Below are 24,295 nucleotides of genomic sequence, written 5' to 3' on the forward strand. Positions count from 1 at the left end.
CTAGATATTGCAGCAGTCACAACTTGAATTAAATGACTAAAATTAACTTGAATATTTAGAATAAAATATGTCTGAGAAACACAAATTTATTAATTTTTGTCAAAATATTCTATGCTTTTTCTGAAAATGACCATTTTGATTAATGATTCTTAAATAATTGAAAAAAAGTCATCTTCTTTCCACCCAAAAGTCAATGTTTCCCCTTTAGCAGTTTTGGCCTCTGACTATCCCTGGTTTTTCATCTACTGATGAAGTTATATTTTCTGCCAATGGTAAAAATGAAACCAAGTCGGATCAATATGCATACTTTGGTCATTCCAAAGCTCACTGTTAACACGGTAGCCTTCCGATGCATACAGAGGCCAGAAAAGAGACAGGAGTCTTCATGCTGGGTCTGTGGGAGCCAAAGTGACCAGGAGCAGAAATGATGAACAAGCAGAGGAGGCCGGTCAGGGAAGAACGAAGGGAAGAGTGCGCAGACACCCGCAGAGGTACCAAGGGGACATCGGTCATTAGAGATGTCTCAGTTACAGAATTTTCTAATTTCAGGAACATGTCTAGTTTCAGGATATGTGCTTTCTTAAAATAAGGCCCACCTCTGTATGACATCCATACAGTCTATGGCATATTATATTCTATGTTTATATACTTCTTTGAGTCTCCTCTGTTATTTTCCCAAAGCAGTTTTGTATTTTTTTCCACCTTTTGTCAAGGACATCTTTCCAGGTGAACATATGTGGGTCTATACATGGCTGCTTGGTGTTCATGCTATTTGTGTCATTTTAACAACTATTTTTCTATTGATGGGGATTTAGGTTTCTAGGGGTTTTTTTCTTTTACTATTACAAATAATGCTGCATTGACTAACTCTGTGCCTATCTCATTTCCTATTTGTATTATTATTTCAGTAGAATGGAGTTATAGATCTGAAATGGCTGAATCATAAGGTTTATGTATTCAGATGCAACTAAATTATCCTCCCAAATGGCCTTACCAGTTTTACTGTCTCACCAATAGTACATGAGGATAAGAGTGCCTCTCACACTCTCATCATCACTAGAAAGCACACTTTTGATGTTTACCATCTGAGCCCAAAGTCTCTTCCAGACCCTTCACCTTCACATATTCTAAATGTGACTTCCCTCCTGTACTCCCAACCACACTCTAAGCGAAAGTCATTAGATAAGCGCTTAAAAGTGTGGCTCTGTTATGAACTTGAAAAGGTCATCTTTGGAACCAGAAAACTATCCAAGGACCCAGAATACAGCTCTAGCAAACAGACAGAATTATAGACAGCAAGGCAGATTACGCTTGGCCCCCCATACAGTATATCCCCAGTATACCCTCCCCCTTACACAATGCCTTCCCTCACAGTTTATGCAGATTTAGTTCTGAGACTGGCCCTGCCTCTGCTCTTCCTGCCCCTATCAAGGGTCTTCTAATCCATATATTCCTGAACTTCCCCCATAGGATGTCAGGCATAAAGCACCAACAGCTGTTCTCCACAAAAGAGAATACCTGGTCAACTTCATTTTGAATAATCTTCTTTCCCTCAATTTTCTTTTATGGAAAAGAATGGAAAGGAATTCCTTGAATGTTTAGTCTATCATTTGCATTTTTAAAATACACACAGTCTCCAGGTCTCCTTGGCATGAGGCAGGGTGCAAATAAGCAAAGAACACATAGAAGAAAACAAAACCCAGGTGATGTGAGGGAACCTGCAGGAGAGGCTGCTTTCCACATGTACTTCTCCACTTGACACGCCATGAATATCCAGCACAGCTTCCCTCTCGGGTCACCGAGACTTGTCCCACTTCTTCAAGACTCTGGAGAGCAAACTGCAAATCTGCGGCGGACACGGCAGCGGGGATACCTGCACTTGCAGAAGGACGGCAAACAGTGGGAATCAAAAATTCACAAAACCGTGGTCACTCTTGTACATGCTAAGCTGCTTCAGTCGTGCCTGACTCTCTGCGACCCTACAGACTGTAGCCCACCAGGCCGCTCTGTCCATGGGATTCTCCAGGCAAGAATACTGGAGTGGGTTGCCATGCCCTCCTCCAGGGGATCTTCCCCACTCAGGGATTGAACCCACATCCCTTACGACTCCTGCACTGTAGGCAGATTCTTTACCGCTGAGCCGTTGGGGAAGGCCCATGGTCACCTTTAACATACATGAGATGTAGTTTATTACTTGTAAACCAACTGTTCTCCTCTAATACGGAAAAAAAAATGAAATTTCTATATTGCTTATGCAACAAATTTACATATTTCTTAGAAACAAAAATTACATGAGTAATGTACCTCAGACATTGATCCTTGGCTCAAATACTTAAAAACAATTTCACAGGTAACCAAAAAGCTATGGACATAAAAGAGAAACAAACTTTTGGGAATTTAACCTAGGGTATCTGGTGAGGTGATGAAGAAAACATGAAAATGTCATTTGTTCTCAATAATCTAGCTTTACATTAATGAAGATTTCAACTCTATAAATTACATAAAGAAATAATATTAAAAGGAAATACACTGAAATGTTTATGATGGTTATCTAGATCAGTACAGTTCAACTGATACACAGACCAAAGTTACAGACTTTTTCATGTACCTGTGAGAACATGTCCATACGCGTGAATGTCAAAGCTGCCCCTGAGAGGTGGAGATGCTGCTTGAATTCTTTGAATACGAATCTTTGACTCCCCGGGCCAGTTATTTCCTCTATAAACAGACTCATTCTCTGTCTCATTTGTGATTCTCTAATTTCCAAAATAAATATTGATAAAATGGTTAAATATAACAATGGTGAACACGATTTCTATTTCACCAGGGTACAATCCTGTGACATGACATAAATGAGCCTCAGGTATTCAGGACTCCTCAGAACATTAAGGAGAGTCACATAAATCAACACAGGCCGTACCAACGTGGCTGCGCTAATGAGGCTCAAGTCAACGCAGTCATCTGCGCGGCAATCAGCTGGAACCACAGTAATACCTCATTAATTCAGAGAGTGCCCGCCATCATTCAAGGAACAAATATTTACTGAGCAGGCATTCTGTTCAAGGTACAATGCTAATCACATTGGGTGGTGAGGCAAAGAAGTACGAAACATGGTCTTGGCTATTAAAAAATTAAAAACCTTTTTAGAAAAATAACATACAAAAACTTGAAAACTTAACTAATGATATAAAGAAATATATGATCAATACAGTGCCTAATCCAGACTCAGGAAATACCTGTCTAATATTAAGTGCCAAGTGACAGAAGCAATGTGTGCGATAAACATTCATAGATTGTAACTCTAATAGTGAAGATGATATTCTCCGGCTGCTGATCCTTGTTAATCTTGTGGAATTTAAAGTTATAAGTCCTATTGCCCACACAAATGAGCAAATATAAGTCCCAAAAGACATGTGCAAGAATGTTCAGAGCAGCTTTATTTATAATAATCCCAAACTGGAAATAGTGCAAAAGCCCATCAACGGAATAGATAAATTGCTGTATGTTAACACCATGGCATCTGGTCCCATCACTTTATGGGAAATAGATGGGGAAACAGTGGAAACAGTGTCAGACTTTATTTTTCTGGGCTCCAAAATCACTGCAGATGGTGACTGCAGCCATGAAATTAAAAGACGCTTACTCCTTGGAAGGAAAGTTATGACCAACCTAGATAGCATATTCAAAAGCAGAGACATTACTTTGCCAACAAAGGTCCGTCTAGTCAAGGCTCTGGTTTTTCCAGTGGTCATGTATGGATGTGAGAGTTGGACTGTGAAGAAAGCTGAGCGCTGAAGAATTGATGCTTTAGAACTGTGGTGTTGGAGAAGACTCTTGAGAGTCCCTTGGACTGCAAGGAGATCCAACCAGTCCATTCTTAAGGAGATCAGCCCTGGGATTTCTTTGGAGGGAATGATGCTAAAGCTGAAACTCCAGTACTTTGGCCACCACATGCAAAGAGTTGACTCACTGGAAAAGACTCTGATGCTGGGAGGGACTAGGGGCAGGAGGAAAAGGGGACGACAGAGATGAGATGGCTGGATGGCATCACTGACTCGATGGACATGAGTTTGAGTGAACTCCGGGAGTTGGTGATGGACAGGGAGGCCCGGGCATGCTGCAATTCATGGGGTCGCAAAGAGTCGGACACTACTGAGCGACTGAACTGAACTGAACTGAACTGAACACCATGGAATACTGTACGGTGAAAAAGAACAAACTTCAGCTAGCTGTATGCAACAACATGAATGTCATAATAACAAACAAAAGAGTACATAGTGTATTATTATTGATATGATGAGTTAAAAAAGCAAAACTAACTAATGTTGGTAAAGTTAAAATAGTAGTTATCTAGGGCTGTGGGCAAATAATCCAATGACAAGGAAAAGGCACAAAGAAGGTTCTCGGGGGTCTAATGATTTTCTTTATCTTGAAGTGATTACATGAGTGCCTTTACTTTGTAAAAAGTCATGGACTTTGGCAAGGTTACAGGATACAAGAGCAACACACAAAAACCAATCATATTTTTATGTGAAAATAACAAGCATGGAGAAACTGAACTTAACATAAGATCCATGACAACGACCTCAAAGAAAAGGAAACACTTACATATAAATGTAACAAAACATGTACTGAATCTGACCTGAAATTACAAAATGCTGGTAAATGTAATCAAAAAGTTAAAAATGTTGGGGAAAAAAGCAAAGAAGATCAAATATATGGAGAGACAAATTGCGTTCATAGATTGGAAGACTCAATATGGTAAAGGCATCAATTCCTTCCAAAAGAATATATTGATTTAATGCAATTCTTATCAAAATATCAGCAAGATTTTTGTAGGTATTAACAAGCTTATTTCAAATTTTATATGGAAAGACACAGGACCTAGAATAGCTAAAACAATTTTTCACAGGAAGAGTGAGGTCAGAAGAATCACTCTACCCAATGTTAGGGCTCACTACATAGCTACGGTGATCAAGAGGGTGTGGTATTTATTGGTGGAAAGAATGACACACAGAACAATGGGACAGAATAGAGAGAAGTGAACCTGAAGGTCACACAGTCATGTCTGACTCTTTGTGATCCCACAGACTATACAGTCCACGGAATTCTCCAGGCCAGAATACTGGAGTGGAATCCAGAAACATATCCACACAAATATGCCCAACTGATTTTTTTTTATAAAGATACGAAAGTAATTCAAATGGAGAAAGGATAGTTTTTTCAATAAATGGTACTAGAGCAACCATAGGGATAAGCAAACAAGTGAACCTGGACCTAGAACTTCGTATCTCATACAAAAGTTAACTCAGAATGGATCGTGGCCTTAAATGTAAAATGCATAACTATATAACTTTCAGGGGAAGCAAAGAAGAATATTTAGGACTTAGGGCTAAAAGTAGAGTTCTTAGACTTGAAACCAAAAGCACCATTCATAGAAGAAAATACTTGATAAACTGAGACTCGTCAAATTAAGATTGTTGCTCTGTGAAAGACCTCATGAAGATCATGAAAAGGCAAGGTACAGACTGGGACAAAATATTTTCAAAGCACACACCTGACAAAGGACTTATATCTAGGATACAGAAAGACTTTAAAAGTTCAACAATAGGAAGATAGTCCAATTAAAAAATGGGCAAAAGGCATGAACAGATATCACAAAAGGACATATATGGTGTTTGACATTAGCCATCAGGGAATGCAAATTAAGACCAAAATGAGCTAACAGTATATACCACGTCAGAATGGCTGGAACAAAAAATAGTGATAATGCTAGATGCTGGCATATTTGTGCAGACAATGGATCACTCATACATTGCTGTATGAGGGAAGGTAAAATGGTGTAGCCATTTGTAAAAGAGTATGGTAGTTTCTTATAAAGCTGTACATGTGTTTGTCACATGACCCCATAATTACACTGTTGGGCAATTAACTCAGAAAATGAAAACTTATGTCACATGGAAACCCACATATGAATGTTCATAGTAACTTTATTCAAGCAGCAAAAACCTAGAAACAACTCAAATGTCCTTCAAGAATTAAGTGGTTAAATAGACTTATGGTGCATCCATACCATTAAACACTATTCAGCAATCAAAATGAACAAACTATTAATATATACAACAATTTGGAGAGATCTCGAGGGAATTACTCAGAGTGAAAAAAGTCCATATCAAAAGACTTAATGCTAGCATGATTATATAAAGTCTAATTCCATTTATGTAACATTGTAAATGCCACAATTACAGAGATAATTAGTGGTTGCCAGATATGACAGTGGCAAAGGGAGGTAGGTGGTGTGGCTATATGAAAGTGTATCCATAGGGATTCTCAGGATGGAACTGTTCTGTGGTGGTCAGCTGAATCTATACATGCAATAAAAAGCTGTGTGTAAGAATCATACACACACACACCACACACAAATGAAAGCATGTAGAGCTGATAACATCCAAGTAAGGTTGGTAAACTGTATCAAAGTCAATTTTCCTGTTGTGCTATTATGTTATGCTTATAGATGCTATCCTTGGGGGATAATGGTGAAAGGTATGGGAATATTCCTGTATTAATTCTTACAACTGCACATGAGTCTACAATGATCTCAAAGTTAGTTTTTAAAACAATTCATTCATGTGGACATTTAAGTATGCGCATATACACATATGACACATTGTGTCAGCTCACAGACTGAAAAACATACGATGTTTATCTTAGAGATACCAAGACTAAAACACTGGGTCTGGAAGGGCTAAAAGCAGTTTTTGTGGAACACTTATAGTGTTTTAGTCTTTTAAATCATAAAACTTAACAGAAAGTTCTTTGTGAGGCTCAAATGATAATATTTAATTATTATTGAACCTTGAATTTTGAATGCCGTATACTTGGTTCTGGTTTGCTGTGGGAAGTTATATAACTAATTGTAGATGTTATAAAAATTAAATGTAAAATTAATTCTCATATCTGTAACATTTAACACAGATCTCATACTCAAAGAGTATAAAAGAACTCTTTAGATCCTTTTGGAATTATGGAAAACCATCTCTTTCCCCTTGTATCAATTTTTATACAAATAATAAACAGTGTTTATAACAGAAACAATTTAACAACCTAATGCAGAAATTTTCTTCCAATAATCTATGTTCAAAGATCTTTATTGGGAGAGCCCACAGCTTTTTCTTCTACATCACCAGAGAAAACTCTGGCTAGCTGATTTAAAACTTAAATCTGGTTAGCTGATTCTTAAGGTTATTTCCTCCCGCTTTTTTCCCCATAGATACATTTCTTTAAAAAATTTTTAATGTTTAAAGTGAATTATCATGGTCAATGTGAAAATTTATGCTCAATTTCAAGCCTCTAAATCTTCATTTAATCCTTAGAATAACTGTCTTGTCTTATTAAAAGGTATCTATTCTGTGTCATCTATTCGTAATAATGTTTTAGGTTTACTGGGTCAAATCTAATGTTAAGTTGAAGATATTTACTTGTAAAATTCTAAGCTTACCTTCCCAAAGCTTACAGCCATCATGGGTATATTATAACTGCAATTATATGATGTCATGGTGACAGAATACTGGTTGGTTATACTGGATCCATTACTTTTGGTCTGATTCACCTGAAAGTCCTTTAAAAATATTCCTTTATTTGCTAATGCTGGAAGTCTTCTCTTTGACATTTCTAAAGAATACAAATAAACAAAATAATGGGAGATAAAATTGCATAGCTTCTGCTGCTAAAAAAAGAAAGCATCAAATGATAGCCATGTGTCATGGAATAAACTGTTTGAAATCAACTTTTAGAAAGACCTTAAGGTAAGTAGTTTGTGAGGCTTGGCAAACTTTCACTTCTAGAACATAAAGCTTTGAAGTCTTTTGATATATGAGTCTCATTGGGTAATTAAAACAAAATACTGAAACGCCACCAAGCTCTGGGCTCCATGCAGCCCTCTGCCGGCCACTTAGTTTTGTTCGGGCCTAGGTCCCTGAATGTGGTGCTCACGATGACCTGAGCCTTTAACCCGGCACAAATCACCTGTCTTCTGTGCTCCACCAATCACAAAGGCCCAGTGAGAGCGGGTTCATTTAGTTTTAAAATAGTTCCAAAGAAAAGGACTCCGAAACTCCTCTGAAATATGGTAAAAGTCACTTATTAAGGTGACTGTTTGGAATTAGGCTGATCTTTTTTTTTTTGAAGACTGGGCTTTCGTTGTGGCTCAGCTGGTAAAGAATCCGTCTGCAATGCAGAAGTCCTGGGTTTGATCCCTGGGTTGGGAAGATCCCCTGGAGAAGGGAAAGGCTACCCACTCCAGTATTCTGGCCTGGAGAATTCCATGGACTGTATAGTCCATGAAGTCGCAAAGAATCGGACATGGCTGAGCTATCTTCACTTTCACTTTTTTGAAGACTGAAGTTTAATTTTTATTATCTTATTAGCACATTTCACATAAATGAGTCTATTAACATAACTAGAAAAAAAAACTAAAACTATCAGAAATAAGATTTTCATTTATATTTTTACTAATTATCACAATAAAGCCCATGGAAGGTTTCAACTCATTCTTACTAGACAGATATAAATGGCAATAGTTGCCTTTCAGGAACAGATCTCTAGCTTGGTGATTCATTTCTCAAAAATCAAACTAGGCAAAATTAGAATGTTTTCCACAGCATGGTGGTGGTTAGTCGCTCAGTCATGTATGACTCTTTGCGACCCCACAGACTGTAGCCCACCAGGCTTTTCTGTCCATGGGGCTTCTCCAGGCAAGAATACTGGAGTGGGGTTGCCATGCCCTCCTCCATGGGATCTTCCCTACCCAGGGATCGAACCCAGGTCTCCCATATTGCAGGCAGATTCTTTACCGACTGAGTCACCAGAGAAGCCCTTCCACAGTGTACTTAACTATAAATAGAATCTAGAACTATAAAGCGAATTCCTGCTGTACTGACAAAGTTTACATTAAGGATGCTTTCATCTTTAGAATAATCATCTGGCCCTATTCATTGAAAATATGATTTAAACCACAATACTATTGAGATGAAACATTTCTATCTAAGCTACAGAATATAAATAACATCTATGATAAGATTTTAGTACAAAATAGGTTTAAAAGGTTTAAGTTTTAGATATGAAATGATACTATGTACCATCCAATGTTGTCATTGTAGATGTCTGTCCAATGTATACAATATCCACATAGAAAGACTGTGATTCTGATGCTTTCTGCAAGCTAATCCTCTGAAGAGAAAAACTGGTCCCAGTGTATTTGGTTTGTACAAGATCCAGAAGGTCTACACAAGTGTAGGTCCAGCTGAAATATGGTTGTTTAATTAGATGTACAGTTCAGTTACAATGTTTAATGTAAACCAATACACTATAAAACACATTAAAATCTTAAGGAAGAAAAGTCTTTCTTTCCCCACAAGACTATAAGCATACTTTAATGGCACAGAAAAGCAGTCACAACAAGGGATAGCAGGCAGAAACTTACACTGGCAGGGAAAGATTTAATGTTGCGAAGATAGCTTTTATTTGTAGCCTTGGCAGTAGGCATAGGAATGTAAAGCAATATTCTACAGTGACAAGTAAGTCAACTAAGGAGCATGCACCTTGATGGAAAGCATATAGAATTAAGACATAAGAATAAAGAAATCATTTTAGTAAAAAAATATATTTATCAGGGATAGAGCAGTGAATTCAGTGAATAGTAAGAGGCAAGGCTGTAACTTGATAATACTTCCAAAAGAGCTCAGTGGAGTTGCATTGTCCACTATAACTAAGGGACAAACATTGCAGAAGTTATTAATCCATACAAATGGTTTCACAGTACCATCTAAATTTAGATTCAGAGTTCCATTAAATATTAACTGCATTGGAATCTCATAAATTACAAAAGCAATTCAGTAACTGGAGTTTGCAATAAAGAGATAAATACTGCCATTCAAATAACTAAATACAATTTAACAATAATCTTTGCGCCAGCTACCAATGAACTGATTAACTGATTGTTTGAGCACCTTCTATGCTCATTTTGAAACTCCATGGTTTGCAAATTCATCATTGAGTCCATTTCTAGTGCATCAAAGCTCAGACTGCATTATTTAAAAAAATTATATGCAGAACTACATTAAGTTAAAGTGCTCTTTAAAATAAAAAAGTACTTTGGGATTCTAAGCAGACCTCTATGACTAATTATATGATTCTGAAGTTCTAAAAACTACTTAGGAAAAAATAGCCCACTGAGCCAGACCCTTTATAAGACAAATGGAGACTACAGACGATATCAAAACTTAAGCAAATAGTACTCTTTGTGTTTTGTGGATAGATAATTTCATTTTCTAAGGGAAAACCAGATTTTATCTTTGGGATTTTGAAGCTGAATTTACAGCTATACATATCACTGGTTTTGGAGACAACATTTGAGAAAATGTGCCTCTTTTGATACTAACAATGTACAGAAAATAAACTAATGCTAACACACCTAATTGATCTATAAATGGACTGTCTTACCTACATAAAAGCAGGTCTAGAAATATCAGCTAGGAGCAGGAGAATTTACTTTGCCTTCGTTGGTAACATTAATAGTTTTTAACCAGAGAACCATCCTCTTTTAAAGCATGATATTCTTGTTGAAAGATCTTGTGGCATTTAGGGTAAAGGAAGCCCATTAATTTCACCAAATGTAATGCATCTTCACATTAATGCACAGCAGATACACTGCAGACTAAAGGAAGGACTACTTAGTGATGTGCTCAGTGACGGTTTGACTAACATGGAAGAACTGAGATCTGTGAAATCTTCCAAAATCCCGCTGCAATAAGAAGAATGAAATGCATATAGGTGGTGGTGATCAAAATTAAAATTGTGATTCCATAGTTCAATTTGGGTATGAGGGATGTTCCTTCAAGAAGGACTTTTGCTTCACAATAATCCCTCACAGACTACCCCTGATTTGAATCAAACTGAGTATGACACATTGGGTACGTTCTTTCTGTGCACAGGCTTTCCATGCTCCTTGCCTATTAACATGGAGAGAGCTACCTTGATCCTTGGCATTGCTTCCTCCTGTGTGACAGCTAACAGAGAGTGGCTGTGGCCTCTTCAGATTCAACAATTACCCTAGGGAATTGCAGAATTGTTCTCAGTCACTTCATTCATTCCAGGAGCTAACTTTGGTCAGATTTTATATATTGGATTAAACTGTTATAATAGCCTCAAAGATATATTTATGCATGGGAGGGGAAACCAACACCTTCTTCAATACTCTGTCTCTCTCTATCTGTCTCTGACTCTCTCTTTTTCTGCCTATCTTCTTCATCTTCTGTCGAAAATAAGGATGAAGTGAAAAAGTGAAAGTGTTAGTCACCCAGTTGTGTCTGAATCTTTGTGACCCCATGGACTGTAGCCCACCAGACTCCTCTGTCCATGGAATTCTCCAGGCAAGAATACTGGAGTGGGTTGCTATTCCTTTATCCAGGGCATCTTCCCGACCCAGAGACTGAAGCCAGGTCTGCTCTTGCACTGCAGGCAGATTCTTTATGATCTGAGCCACCAGGGAAGCCCCAGACAAAGATGGAGCAAATGTATAAAACATGCCAAAAGTGCAAACATAAGAGCCATACTCAGTTTAATCAATGTCATTTGAGAGTGAAATCTGAATTGTCAGGAAAAGGACATTTTTTAAAGCATTAATTCAGGAAGGTTACTTTTCTTTTATTAGGGCAGGGAAGGAATTGGTTTTGACTCATCTTAAGACAAGACTCAAGAGTGTCCTGCAACTTTCTCAGAGAGCAGCTTCCCATAGTTCTGTGCTAACACAGTCCACTTTATACACAGAGCTCCCTCAGCTCTCTGCCCTTCGAAGTCCACTTCAAGTTTACCAAACTTCAGAACCTGATGAACTTTCTGTCTTTGTGTATAAAAAATTTTTTTTATTTCTTTACATCCTACCCTATGAAAACATGATTTTAGATTTTATTCCTTGGGTAAAACACAAATAAGTATCCTTTAATGCTTAGTCTAATAATGTAAGGAATATTCAGTGGTAGAATTTTCATGTGTTCTGAACCATTCTTTGAAAGGTTCTTCTTAAATATTTCCTCTTTGACAAACATCTCTTGGGTACCTACATTTCAACTATGGCTTCCTACCTCAAGATTAGAGATTCTGACACCAGTATCTAAAATTGGTTCCCAGTTGCCCCCACTTCATCTAACTGAGCAGAAAATCTCGAAGGTCGTTAGGGCTATATGCTCAGGATATGATGCCAGAAGGCTATGCGTGAAATACAACATTTTTTTTTTTGAAAACCAAAGACTATAACTTCCCTTCTTTTCTTAACAAAAGGTCATCCCACTTCTGCAAGGAGAAAGCTACGAGCACTGGCAAAACTTAAAAACTTTCAAATTAATCTGTAAAGCAATTATCCTTCAATAAAAAATAAATTAATTAAAAAATACATACAAGGGAGGAAGGAAGGAAAGAAGGGAGGAAACAAGGAAACATAATAACGGTACATTCTAGGAGCTCACCATAGATATTTACATTGGCACAATAATGTGAATGTTAAATATGATTTTAACTAAATACATAAGATATAACAACAACAACAACAAAAAGCTGGGCTGGGGCACAGAAGTGCAGTGTATCATTAGATACTGCATCCAAGTCCACAACTCTGACTGGCTCTGTCTGCTCCCACCTGTCTGGTCCTGTCATCTGCTCCTGTCATCAGGCCAGTGGGCACATCTTGTTTTCTCCTGATGGAATTCAGGGAGCACCAACAGGCAACTCTAGTTTTCTCCTTACAACACTCCTTCCCTCCCATTCATGGGAAATCCATCTAAAAAGTTTTCTTAAATCTTTAACAAATAAAATTCCCCTTATCGTCCAATATATTTATATGTGTTTTGGAGTTTACACATTTCTGAAGGTATGGAATAAAAGCTGATCCCTACATTTTGAAAACAACGTTGAGATGATCAAGAAAGCAGGAAGCCTGAAATGGCCTGCTCCTGAAATGGAGCAGTTTCTTCATCCAGCGGCAAAGTCCTCCATCAAGACCCTCTTTTCAGGAATTCCGTGGTGGTCCAGTGGTTAAGACTGTGTGCTACCGTCTATGGAGTTGCAAAAAGTTGGACACGACTGAGGACTAAGCGACGAATGCTTTCTTTTCTCCCTTTGGTATGTCCATCAAAATATTTTATTTTCTCCATTCACACATTCACTTTTTTTTCAGTGATCAGTCTAATGATAATACTGTGATAAAGCAGTCTCTACCTTCCTTCAGTAACTAGAAACACTATTAGATTTAATAATATATAACTTAAATTCTAAAGTTTACCATTGTTTTGTCTTTTAAATGGTCATGGATGATGAAACAAACAGTTTTTATTTTCATAATCTACAGATATATTTTTGGCACAACTACTTCTGTAAGGAAACTTATATAGAAGGCAGAAAAATCGTGGTTGGACCCATGGGGCACAAGATTTCTCAAAAACAAACAAACAAGAAATGAATTTATATTTATAGTTTACACACTATAGTATAAAGTTTTCAAATTCACAGTGCAACTTACTTGTTTCCATATGCAAACGTGAATGTAAATTGCGTATCAGTGCTTCTAGTAATCTTGCTTCTGTCTTGGTATTGAAATTTTAGACCAATATAATTTGCCAGGAATCCTTTGTATGCTAAACATAACTACATAGAAAATATAAAAAAATTATTAAAATATCTTACCATTAAGGTTTTTTTTAGAAATTCAAATTAATTCAATACAATCCAATAAATGTCTACTGAGCTTTTTTAATACAAAATATATCAGAACATAGAGGAAGGAATGATTAACTCTGGACACACAGATACAGAAGAACTGGGAAGGTTTTATAGAAGAGGAAGTGGAGTGATGTGACCTCATAATAAATGATTAATTCTTTTATTGTTTTCTTAGATATTATTTCCTTAAGAAAAGGAAATAATTCACTCTCTTTAGTCATAAAGCTATGTAAAGAGGAAGGTCAACTCTGAACACTTCAGTGAATTTAAAAGCCCTTTACATGCATAAAGAAGACAGAAGCATTCAGGTAGATTAACTAGGATGTGAATGCAGGTGAGCATTTACAGATGGACATGTTACCATCATGCATGCTAAGGAGCTTCAGTCATGTCCAACTCTGCGACCCTATGGACTATAGTTTGCCAGGCTCTTCTGTCTGTGGGATTCTCCAGGCAAGAACACTGGAGTGGATTGCCACACCCTCCTCCAGGGGTATTCCTAACCCGGGAATCAAACCCGTGTCTCCTGTGTCTCCTGCATCAGCAGGTGTCTTCTTTAGCACCAGTGCCAGCTGGGAAGCCCTGTTATCATACAAAACTCATTAAATACTAATTTTAATTGTCCATAATTCCTAAGAATGCCAGGTATATCTAGAATTTAGAAGTTCAGAACATGTGTTGTAACAACTGGAAAATTTTTTAAAAATAGAAAGGGTAAATCTATGATCTCTTGGCTTAGATGTGTGTAATATCTATCCTAAAACTGACATTTCCTCTGTGATTTTCTTTCACTTTTTCCTGAGTGGATACCCAAAATCACTATAATGGCTATCCATTTTTGTTTCTTCTTAAATAATGAGGAATATTGAGGAGATTATATATTTTTAATTGTTTTACTATTTACACTAATGTGCACATAATTTTTTCCAAAATTATAAGATAAAGCAGAATACATGTGTGTGGCACTACATATTTTTTTAAATGTATTTATTTATTTTGGTTGGAGGATGATTATTTTGAAACATCGTGGTGGCCTCTGCCATACATCTATATGAATCAGCCATAGGCATACATGTGACCCCTCCCTCCTGAGGCTCCTCTCACCTCCCTCCCCACCCCATCCTCTCCAGGTTGTCACAGAGCACCAGCTTTGGGTTCCCTGCGTCATACATCAAACTCCCACCGGCTACCTATTTTACATATGGTAATGTATGTTTCAATGCTATTCTCTGAAAGCAGCCCACCCTCTCCTCTCAGTGTCCACAAGTTTGTTCTTTACATCTGTGACTCCAAATTTCTTTACTTGAGAATCAGCTGAAGAGGAAATCACAAGCCCCCAGAAGGTGAAGCATGGAGCGAGGCCAGTGTGATGAGATTTCACATGACAAGCAATTCTCCTTGTCTCAAAATTTCATGAAATTTTATTACCAAGGTATTTTACAAATTCAATTAGCATATCATTTTGTTGAGCTTACCTGATTATAAGGAAATAATAAAATGTCTCCATATGGTAGTCTGTTTTGTTTAACATCTGCTGAGTCAAAAAGAACAGCTGGGTTTTTCAGGGAATAACGACCACAGTAAGCATCCGTTTCAGCTGTCTTCTGCCCTCTATTAATATGCTCCTACAGCAATAATAATATTTCAAATGAAAACATGATTTATTTTTCTGGTTTATTCCCCAGCCTCTTCACCTAAGTCATTCAAGTTCCAACTCAGATCCCACTGTTTCCCAAACTGCTTTAACTTGAAATGTTTTCTCTCTTCTTTGAAAGTCTAATGCTCTCATTCTATATCATTCACTTAGATCCATAATCATATAATCCTTGTACCTGTATTTGACTATTTCCTAAGTCCTATATTTCCCTTTACATTATGAACTCCTTAAGGATATTTATTCACTCTTTTCACAAATGATTTTTAGTGTTCATTCTGTGCCTGGTGTTTGCTTGCTTGTTCATTTGCTTGTTTTTTGTTTAATCTTCAGGGTTCAAGGAGTGAAGCACCCTACCTGTACACACAGGGGCCTACCAGTTTGGGACAAAGGAACCAAGTATTATAAAACTAAGCCTGAAGGGAGGTGTCTAATTCATATAATAGTATTAAAAAAGATGACTCAGGAGACAAGACAAATGGATTGCTATCTAAAAGGAAAAGGGAGCTAAGGAGCATCAGAGAAAGGGTTAAAATATATGCAGAGAAGTGGGGATGTGAGAGTGGTGCTGGGAAACTAAAGGAGTCAAGGTAACATGAGTCAAGAATGTGTGTTATGACGATGACTGTAGATGAAGTAGGAAAGGAGTATAATGTAAATTAGTTGTTCAGTTTCCTTGTCTGCAAGTATCACATTCAGGACAGAAGAACCTCAATACATGTATATTAAAACATGGCCCATTAAATGATTTTCCCTTTTCACTAACATATCTGTTTGCATAAAGCATGACATGATGTATGTTTTATATATATATATATATATTTTTTTAAAGACACATTTAGTTCTGGAGTATTGATCTAAATTGAATAACTTGCCTAAACATTTCTTACTCCTGAGGTATTCACTTGGAAATGGTGACTATCTGGCTTCCTTGAGTCTTCAAAATAAGAATTAGGAAGATAAATATATTTTAAATTTTCTTTACTGTAAATCAAAGAAAAATCTTTGTATTTTATCAAGAAATAAATACTGACTAGGCCTCATACTAACTGACCAGAGGGTGATCTCAAAAAGTAATGGAAGCAATTTCACTATATAATGCTCTACTACAAATTATATTCTCTGAAGCCATGAGGAAAAAGAATATACTCTGAATCTAAGAAAGCAAACAAAAAACCCTACAGATCTCACATTTACCCATCTTGCCTACTGTCTCTTGATTAAGAAAATTCATATGTGGTAGAAATACTGCTTTTACAAATGAATCATTTTATAATGCAGGAAGATGCTAGAACCTTATCAATAAACATATAACAAAATTATATTTGTAACTTGACTTTAAATGATAAAGTAATTAATGCTAATCAAAAAATGACAAAATTCCAAACATTTATATGAATTCTTATCTTGTCCATTTTGAGGTTGATTAAATACATACCAGGTTAAAATCAGTTTCATAATCTCTGAAGTATTTCACAACAAATCCTTCTTCAAAATTTGCAATTTGTGGTGGACACTTGCTGCTAACCATTTCTTCCAGTGCTGCCTGAAACTAAATTAACAATAATTAATAAATAATAACTAAAGCTTTAGTAATTTCTTCATGAAGGGTTAGAACATTAGTAATTTTACTACTAATTCTAATTAGTTTTAAAGGAATAATTTCATAAGATAATTCCCATGTTAGCCATAATTATGAGGTAATTTCTTAAATAATTTTTAAGTTTATATATGATAATCTCAGTATAATGACTGTTTCAAAATTTTTATTTTAGGGAAGTCCCTGATGGTCCAGCAGTTAGGACTCGGCACTTTTACTGCCAAGGGCCTGAGTTTGATCTCCAGTCAGGGAACTAAGATCCCATGAGATGCTTGGCATGGCCAAAAATTTTTTTTAATTAAAATAAAAAAGATTTTTATTTTAGAATGTCAATAGTTACATCCAACTGGCTGATCTTAGCTTATTATGTTATTACATACTGTAGGCATATTTGTTTAGCAGTTTTTTAAAAGCGTCAATGAGGTAAAACTAAGTGAATTAGCCCCTCATTAAACAGTTTCAAATAAATAGCTTTCCCAATCAAATGAAAAACTAACTGGAAAATATATATATACTCCAATGCATTCTGTTTCTCAAAAGAAGAAATACAGATTATGCAATCCTTTATTATTTAAGAAAAAATCTAGATAATACAGGAATTGGCACACATTCACGAGGTCTATAATTTCCACACTGTTATTTCTCTGGCAAAGCATACATATTTAGAATTAAAGAGTTGAAATAGCGTATGATCTTTAGTCATCAAACAAATATTAACTCATGCTCATTGTACAGGCAGTTGTGGAAATGCAGTAACTCACAAGCAAACGTTCCTTATGAGCAGATGCCCCATATACAGATACCCGGACCCTGTTGGCACAGACCTAAGAACTCCCCATTCATTCCCTCTGTCACTGTGGTATCTCCCACTTCTCTGCTCGCTATGAGTTGGCTCTAACCCACCATGCCAAGTAGGAGATGTATTACCACTCCTTAAAATATGTTTTTGTAGAAGGCTGATGTTTAAGTAGCTTTCTGCTTGAAAAATGAACACAGCATACTTCAGCTTCTGATGACTGCGGTGTCAGAGGCCTAGAAGTGATCCCATCCCAGTTGAGTGTGAAGGTGTCCAAACTGGGTTTTCCTTTGGTTTGTTCTGTAATAGCCAGCATGACATTGTTCCCTTCAAATGCTTCATAACTGAGCAGATCAAAGTCTCCTGTAATGAAATATAAAACATAACTTGAGGCAGTCAATTAATTACCAATATAGCCATGAAAGAAATTTAGATTTAACAAAACTTGTTTTATTTGGAATTGAATTATCACACACAAAAAAGGATGAACGGAGAAGATGCAGATCCTCGAATCTGAGACTTAGCCATAGTCAGTTCAGTTCAGTCGCTAAGTTGTGTCCGACTCTTTGCGACCCCATGAACCGCAGCACTCCAGGCCTCCTTGTCCATCACCAACTCCCAGCATCCACCCAAACCCATGTCCATCGAGTCGACGATGTCATCCAACCATCTCATCCTCTGTCGTCGCCTTCTCTTCCTGCCCTCAATCTTTCCCAGCATCAGGGTCTTTTCCAATGAGTCAGCTCTTCGCATCAGGTGGCCAAGTGTTGGAGTTTCAGCTTCAAATCAGTCCTTCCAATGAACACCCAGGATCAATCTCCTTTAGGATGGACTGGTTGGATCTCCTTGCAGTCCAAGGGACTCTCAAGAGTCTTCTCCAACACCACAGTTCAAAAGCATCAATTCTTCGGCGCTCAGCCTTCTTTATAGTCCAATTCTCACATCCATACATGACCACTGGAAAAATCATAGCCTTGACTAGACAGACCTTTGTTGGCAACGTAATGTCTCTGCTTTTTAATATGCTGTCTAGGTTGGTCGTAACTTTCCTTCCAAGGAGTAAGCATCTTTTAATTTCATGGCTGCCATCACCATCTGCAGTGATTTTGGAGCCCAGAAAAATAGTCAGCCACTGTTTCCCCATCTATCTGCAATGAAGTGATGGGACCGGATACCATGATCTTAGTTTTCTGAAAGTTGAGCTTTAAGCCAACTTTTTCACTCTCCTCTTTCACTTTCATCAAGAGGCTCTTCAGCTCTTCTTCACTTTCTGCCATAAGGGTGGCGTCATCTGCATATCTGAGGTGATTGATATTTCTCCCGGCAATCTTGATTCCAGCTTGTGCTTCCTCCAGCCCAGCGTTTCTCATGATGTACTCTGCATAGAAGTTAAATAAGCAGGGTGACAATATACAGCCTTGAGGTACTCCTTTTCCTATTTGGAACCAGTGTGTTGTTCCATGTCCAGTTCTAACTGTTGCTTCCTGACCTGCATACAGGTTTCTCAAGAGGCAGATCAGGTGGTCTGGTATTGCCATCTCTTTCAGAATTTTCCACAGTTTATTGTGATCCACACAGTCAAAGGCTTTGGCATAGTCAATAAAGCAGAAATAGATGCTTTTCTGGAACTCTCTTGCTTTTTCCACGATCCAGCGGATGTTGGCAATTTGATCTCTGGTTCCTCTGCCTTTTCTAAAACCAGCTTGAACATCTGAAAGTTCACGGTTCACGTATTGCTGAAGCCTGGCTTAGAGAATTTTAAGCATTACTTTACTAGCGCGTGAGTTGAGTGCAATTGTGCGGTATTTTGAGCATTCTTTGGCATTGCTTTTCTTTGGGATTGGAATGAAAACTTACCTCTTCCAGTCCATTTAGCCATAGTAGAAATAGCAAAATAGCAGATAAAGGTAACCTATATATTTTAAGGTTCTGTTTTTGTAGCTTAAAAGGATGTTTTGTAAGATAAATAGAAGTTGGGCATTGGAATCAAGAGGTAAAAATCAATGGGCAACAGAATATTCCAAAAATCCTTTTATTTTTGCTCCAGTACCACCATCATAGTGTAAAGGGCTAGGCTGGGAACTGCTCTTTTCCTCAGATATGAATAGAGTACAAAGGTGAATCACAGGAAACAGTCTCATGCCTGTGAGGCTTGTTCATACCATCTCACTTTGAGAGAAATCAGGCTTTGTCCTCAGATGTTTCTCTTCACTGGGAAGATGCTTTAACAATGGAATCCTATTGCCTTTCTCTGTTGAGTAAAGTACTAGAATCTGCCCAGTTATGACTTAAGTACCATATTGGTTAAGGTTTCTGCTGAACCTTTAAAATTTCTCTTTGATCTAAAACCATGCTTCTGAGAGAACAAAGATAACAATATCTTTATTTATATAGCATTTTGACAAGATAACCTATGGGAAATTTTTAGAACTTTATGTTAAACAAAATTCTCTACTCAGCAATGAAATTAACAATTTCATTCAATGAGACATAAATATTGATGTAACATTTTACTTATATGAATTAGAAAATAGTGATTGCTCAAAAAAAGGAATTTATTCAGGGATCGATTTCATGGGCCAGAAATCCCAAATACCCAAAGAAAGAAAGAAAGTGCTAGTTGCTCAGTTGTGTCCAACTCTTTGCAACCCCATGGACTGTAGCCCTCCAGGCTCCTCTATCCATGGGATTTTCCATGCAAGAATACTGGAGTGGGTTCTCATTTCCTTCTCCAGCGGATCTTCCTGACCCAGGGATCAAACCTGGGTCTCCTCCATTGCAGGCAGGGTCTTTACTGTCTGAGACACCAAACTGGTTGCTAAATTTGTCTTTAAGACTTGAAAATGTAATTGGAAGCTAATAGCTATTACTTGAAAAGGGTAAAGAAATCAAATAATTTTGGAAAATGCTATATTAAATACAAGTGCACTGCTTTTTTTTTTTATTGCTTTGTTGTTTTTATTGCTCACTGCAGGGTTCCTTGGGGATTTTAATATTCTAATGGGTTCTATAAATCTTCAAGGAGAAGGTGTGGTATGCAGTGTTTCCTATGTGGGTTTGACCCGAGAATCCTTTCAGTGGGCAAGATCTGGCCAGACTAAGTGTCTCCTGAGAAATACTGATTTACTTAAATTTCATTTCCAGAATTAAATATCTTCACTAATTTTTGCTAAATATAAAGTAGACTATTACTAATAGAGTATTTGTAGTTTATAGTGCAGTGTATTTCTCATGCATTTGGAGCTGTACACTCTTTGAAATACAACTAAAATTTAAATTACAATATAAAAAATTAACCATTTAATTTGTTTCTCCTGAAGTTGATCAGCACTATGAATCCACTTCCTTTCTCCTCTCATTTTATGGTGCTTTTACCTTTTTCAGTGGAGGTGCACAGGATACGAATTTGTTTCCTAGAAAAAACATTACAGAACTTCAAAATGAAATACAGGCTTACCTCTAGTTGATATAAAGGTTATCAGGTAAACATAGCTTCGGGGGTCTTGTGTTCTTATGACTTGCACTGTGTCCGGTTTTATAGACCAGAGGTCATTTAAGGCTGACTGCAGTATGAACTCAGAAGCATCAGCAGGTAGCCAGACTTTGTACGAAATAAAATAAAATTTAAAAGTCAAATGATTAGGAACTTTAATCAGAAAAAAAATGGGTTGCAATCTCTGCTCTACCCCAACCAGCAGTGATGCCTTATATTTGAATTTTTTAAAGTACCTATAGCCTGTACCATAAGTTATTAATGAAATTATGTTCTGAAAGATTCAAATTCAATATTATTGAGTACTTAATTGGATTGTGATCTATTGAGGACAGGTTCATATTTTACTGTTTCAATGTTCCCATGGTAATAAGCATCCCATGTGGCAAACAGTAAGTATTCATCAGTATTTACTTATTGAAATGATAGAAGTAGCAAAAATTATTTTTCTGGATTTGTTATAAAATAAGAAATACAATATCTTTATTAACAGATAAACTAGTGTCTTATAGGTCTATTGCTTAATTTGAGAAATTGAAAGAAATGATTACCTGTCTGTAATGATAAATTTAATTCCTATTAACTTATACCTGTGAGTTGCAGGTATGTTTTTGTGTGTTTAAATATGCATTTATCATGATCCTTATAGAAGAAAATGACAGTATATACCTGAAAGTTGTTTTTATTGATGCCATTTTCTATCCCAGTCTGAGGAGTTTTCTTCATAATATTTTTTTTGCTTCTTTACCAAGCATACTATTAAAACTGTATTTTCCAGATAGTAGAATTTGACTAGAGCAAATACCTTTTTAAAATTTTGTCTATACATAAAGGGAAATAAAGTCTCCCTTATTTTTTACAACTTACCAGTTTTTTCCATGTTGTAGATCAATCTATACTGGTAACGTGAACATAAATTAGCTTCCACACACGGGCTGGTTACCACGACCTTCTGCACTTCATTTGTTGCATGAGTTGTTTCCCAGTTTTCCAATGTTATAACCTATTCCCCAATTTAAAAAAAGCATCTATTTACTACATGGAAAAATACATTTTTAAAAGCATCATAAACCAGCTACTGTAAACAATAAACTATTTTAAAGTGTAAGTCATCAAATAACAGGCTCTTTATAATTACAGATATTCCAAGGCACAACTTAATAATTTTCCACGAGTGTTTCCCCTTCAAACAGTATCTTACCTCGTACAGTTAATAACCAAATAGAGTTCTATCTTTGAATATTTGCTCTTTCTAAGGTGAATCTATAACCACGGCCAACCTGTACTTCCTGGACAACTGCTGACTGGGATTTGATGACTTGTTCTTCATTCACTGCATCTTCTGTTTGTTGTTCAGTATAGACACTTTTATACTGGTACAGTCCAACATCCACAAAAGCGCTTAGTCTGTACTCCTGCAGCAAGATTTCAATGTAATATCTGGAAAATAGAATAACTAAAGATTGGAACTTTTTCTCCAGAGCACTTAATCATGAATTTTGCTTTCAATGAATAGATTTCTACATGATATAAAATACATGCCCAATAAATGATTTATATTGTCCCCAGGTAGTGCTAGTGGTAAAGAACCTACTTGCCAATTCAGGAGATGTAAGAGACAAGGGTTTGATCCCTGGGTCGGGAAGATCCCCTGGAGGAGGGCATGACAACCCACTCCAGCATTCTTGTCTGGAGAATCCCAAGGACAGAGGAGCCTGGTGGGCTATAGTCCAGAGGGTCTCAAAGAGTCAGACACAACTGAAGTGACTAGCACACACACATACACACATCCCTGATTTTAACTATCAAATTATTTCACAGCAGTTTGCTAAAAGAAAATGAGTTGTGTAAGATATCTGCATTAGAGATAAAGAAACTGACGAATTGAGAAGAGATACTACCTTCTATCCTCAAGGAGCTGAAAACAATTACATTGTAGGTTATAACAAACTTCCTGACATAAAACCAGAGGACACAAAGAGGTTAAAGTACTCTAATGTGTATAAGAAAATGTCAGGTAGACTCAGACATACCACATATTTTGTATCTGAGTGGTTGTATGTGTCAGGGATGAAATTCTCCCCTAAGTTCCTTAAATATTGTCTCCACTTGTAACTTGGGAAATAAAACACTGCCTTAGGAAACTTTTACTGATTAGGCTGATGACGGCCCTCCAACAAGCTGGATGAGATTCACACCTTAAATCTGGAATTCTTGATTCCTGAGGGTCCCTGCCCATCATCCAACTGCCTATTGAGAATTAGCTGTTCACCCACCAGTCGTTACAGGTGAGTGCAAAGCTACTACTGTGTGTGTGCTCAGTCGCTCAGTTGTGTCTGGCTCTTTGGGACCCCGTGGACTATAGCCCACCAGGCTGCTCTGTCCATGAGCCTTCCCAGGCAAGAATACTGGAGTGGGTTGCCATTTTTTCCTCCAGGGGACCTTTCCTACCTAAGTCTCAATCAGTGTCACACTGCTCCCATCTTTGAAGAGGCCAGCTAGGAGTTCCTTTAAATGGCCTCACATCATTCAGCAGATACTCTTGTATATGGAGATGAAGTGTCCACGGTTCATGAAAGACTGTGAATGGAGTGCATTTTTTATCTCCCATCTGGCAAGGAGATGGGGCTCTGGGTCATTTCCTCCACAGGACTGATACTGGAGGATTATGTCAGGCTTTCAGCTGCCCTGAGAAACCTGTTTGCCATCTCTGCCAAATCAAGGTGGGCAATACTAACTGTGGAGCAGGACCTGGAGAAGTGAAGTGCAGTGAAAGTCACTCAGTCACGTCCTACTCTTTGAGACCCAGTGGATTATACAGTCCATGGAATTCTCCAGGCCAGAATACTGGAGCGGGTAGCTTTTTCCTTCTCCAGGGGATCTTCCCAACCCAGGGGTCGAACTCAGGTCTCCTGTATTGTGGGTGGATTCTTTACCAGCTGACCCATAAGGGAAGCCTGGACTTGGAGAAGAACCACTAAA

At 37.3% G+C, this 24,295-nt stretch overlaps 1 protein-coding gene across 3 annotated transcripts in view; it reads right to left on the bottom strand.

Annotated features, from left to right (window-relative positions):
- Positions 1-24,295, bottom strand: part of PKHD1L1 (PKHD1 like 1) — a 178,556-nt gene that overhangs the window by 111,595 nt on the left and 42,666 nt on the right. For all 3 annotated transcript variants that reach the window (XM_027561303.1, XM_027561304.1, XM_027561305.1), the window contains exons 15-25: positions 22,594-22,753; positions 22,181-22,316; positions 21,278-21,421; positions 18,026-18,183; positions 16,863-16,976; positions 15,246-15,395; positions 13,571-13,695; positions 9,138-9,301; positions 7,499-7,671; positions 2,609-2,756; positions 1,719-1,873 (exon numbers count right to left, since the gene is read on the bottom strand). In XM_027561303.1, coding sequence (XP_027417104.1) covers positions 1,719-1,873; positions 2,609-2,756; positions 7,499-7,671; positions 9,138-9,301; positions 13,571-13,695; positions 15,246-15,395; positions 16,863-16,976; positions 18,026-18,183; positions 21,278-21,421; positions 22,181-22,316; positions 22,594-22,753 — 1,627 coding nt within the window. The remainder of the gene's footprint in view (positions 1-1,718; positions 1,874-2,608; positions 2,757-7,498; positions 7,672-9,137; positions 9,302-13,570; positions 13,696-15,245; positions 15,396-16,862; positions 16,977-18,025; positions 18,184-21,277; positions 21,422-22,180; positions 22,317-22,593; positions 22,754-24,295) is intronic.

Source organism: Bos indicus x Bos taurus, chromosome 14, assembly GCF_003369695.1.
Source record: "Bos indicus x Bos taurus breed Angus x Brahman F1 hybrid chromosome 14, Bos_hybrid_MaternalHap_v2.0, whole genome shotgun sequence".
NCBI classification, from domain to species: domain Eukaryota; kingdom Metazoa; phylum Chordata; class Mammalia; order Artiodactyla; family Bovidae; genus Bos; species Bos indicus x Bos taurus.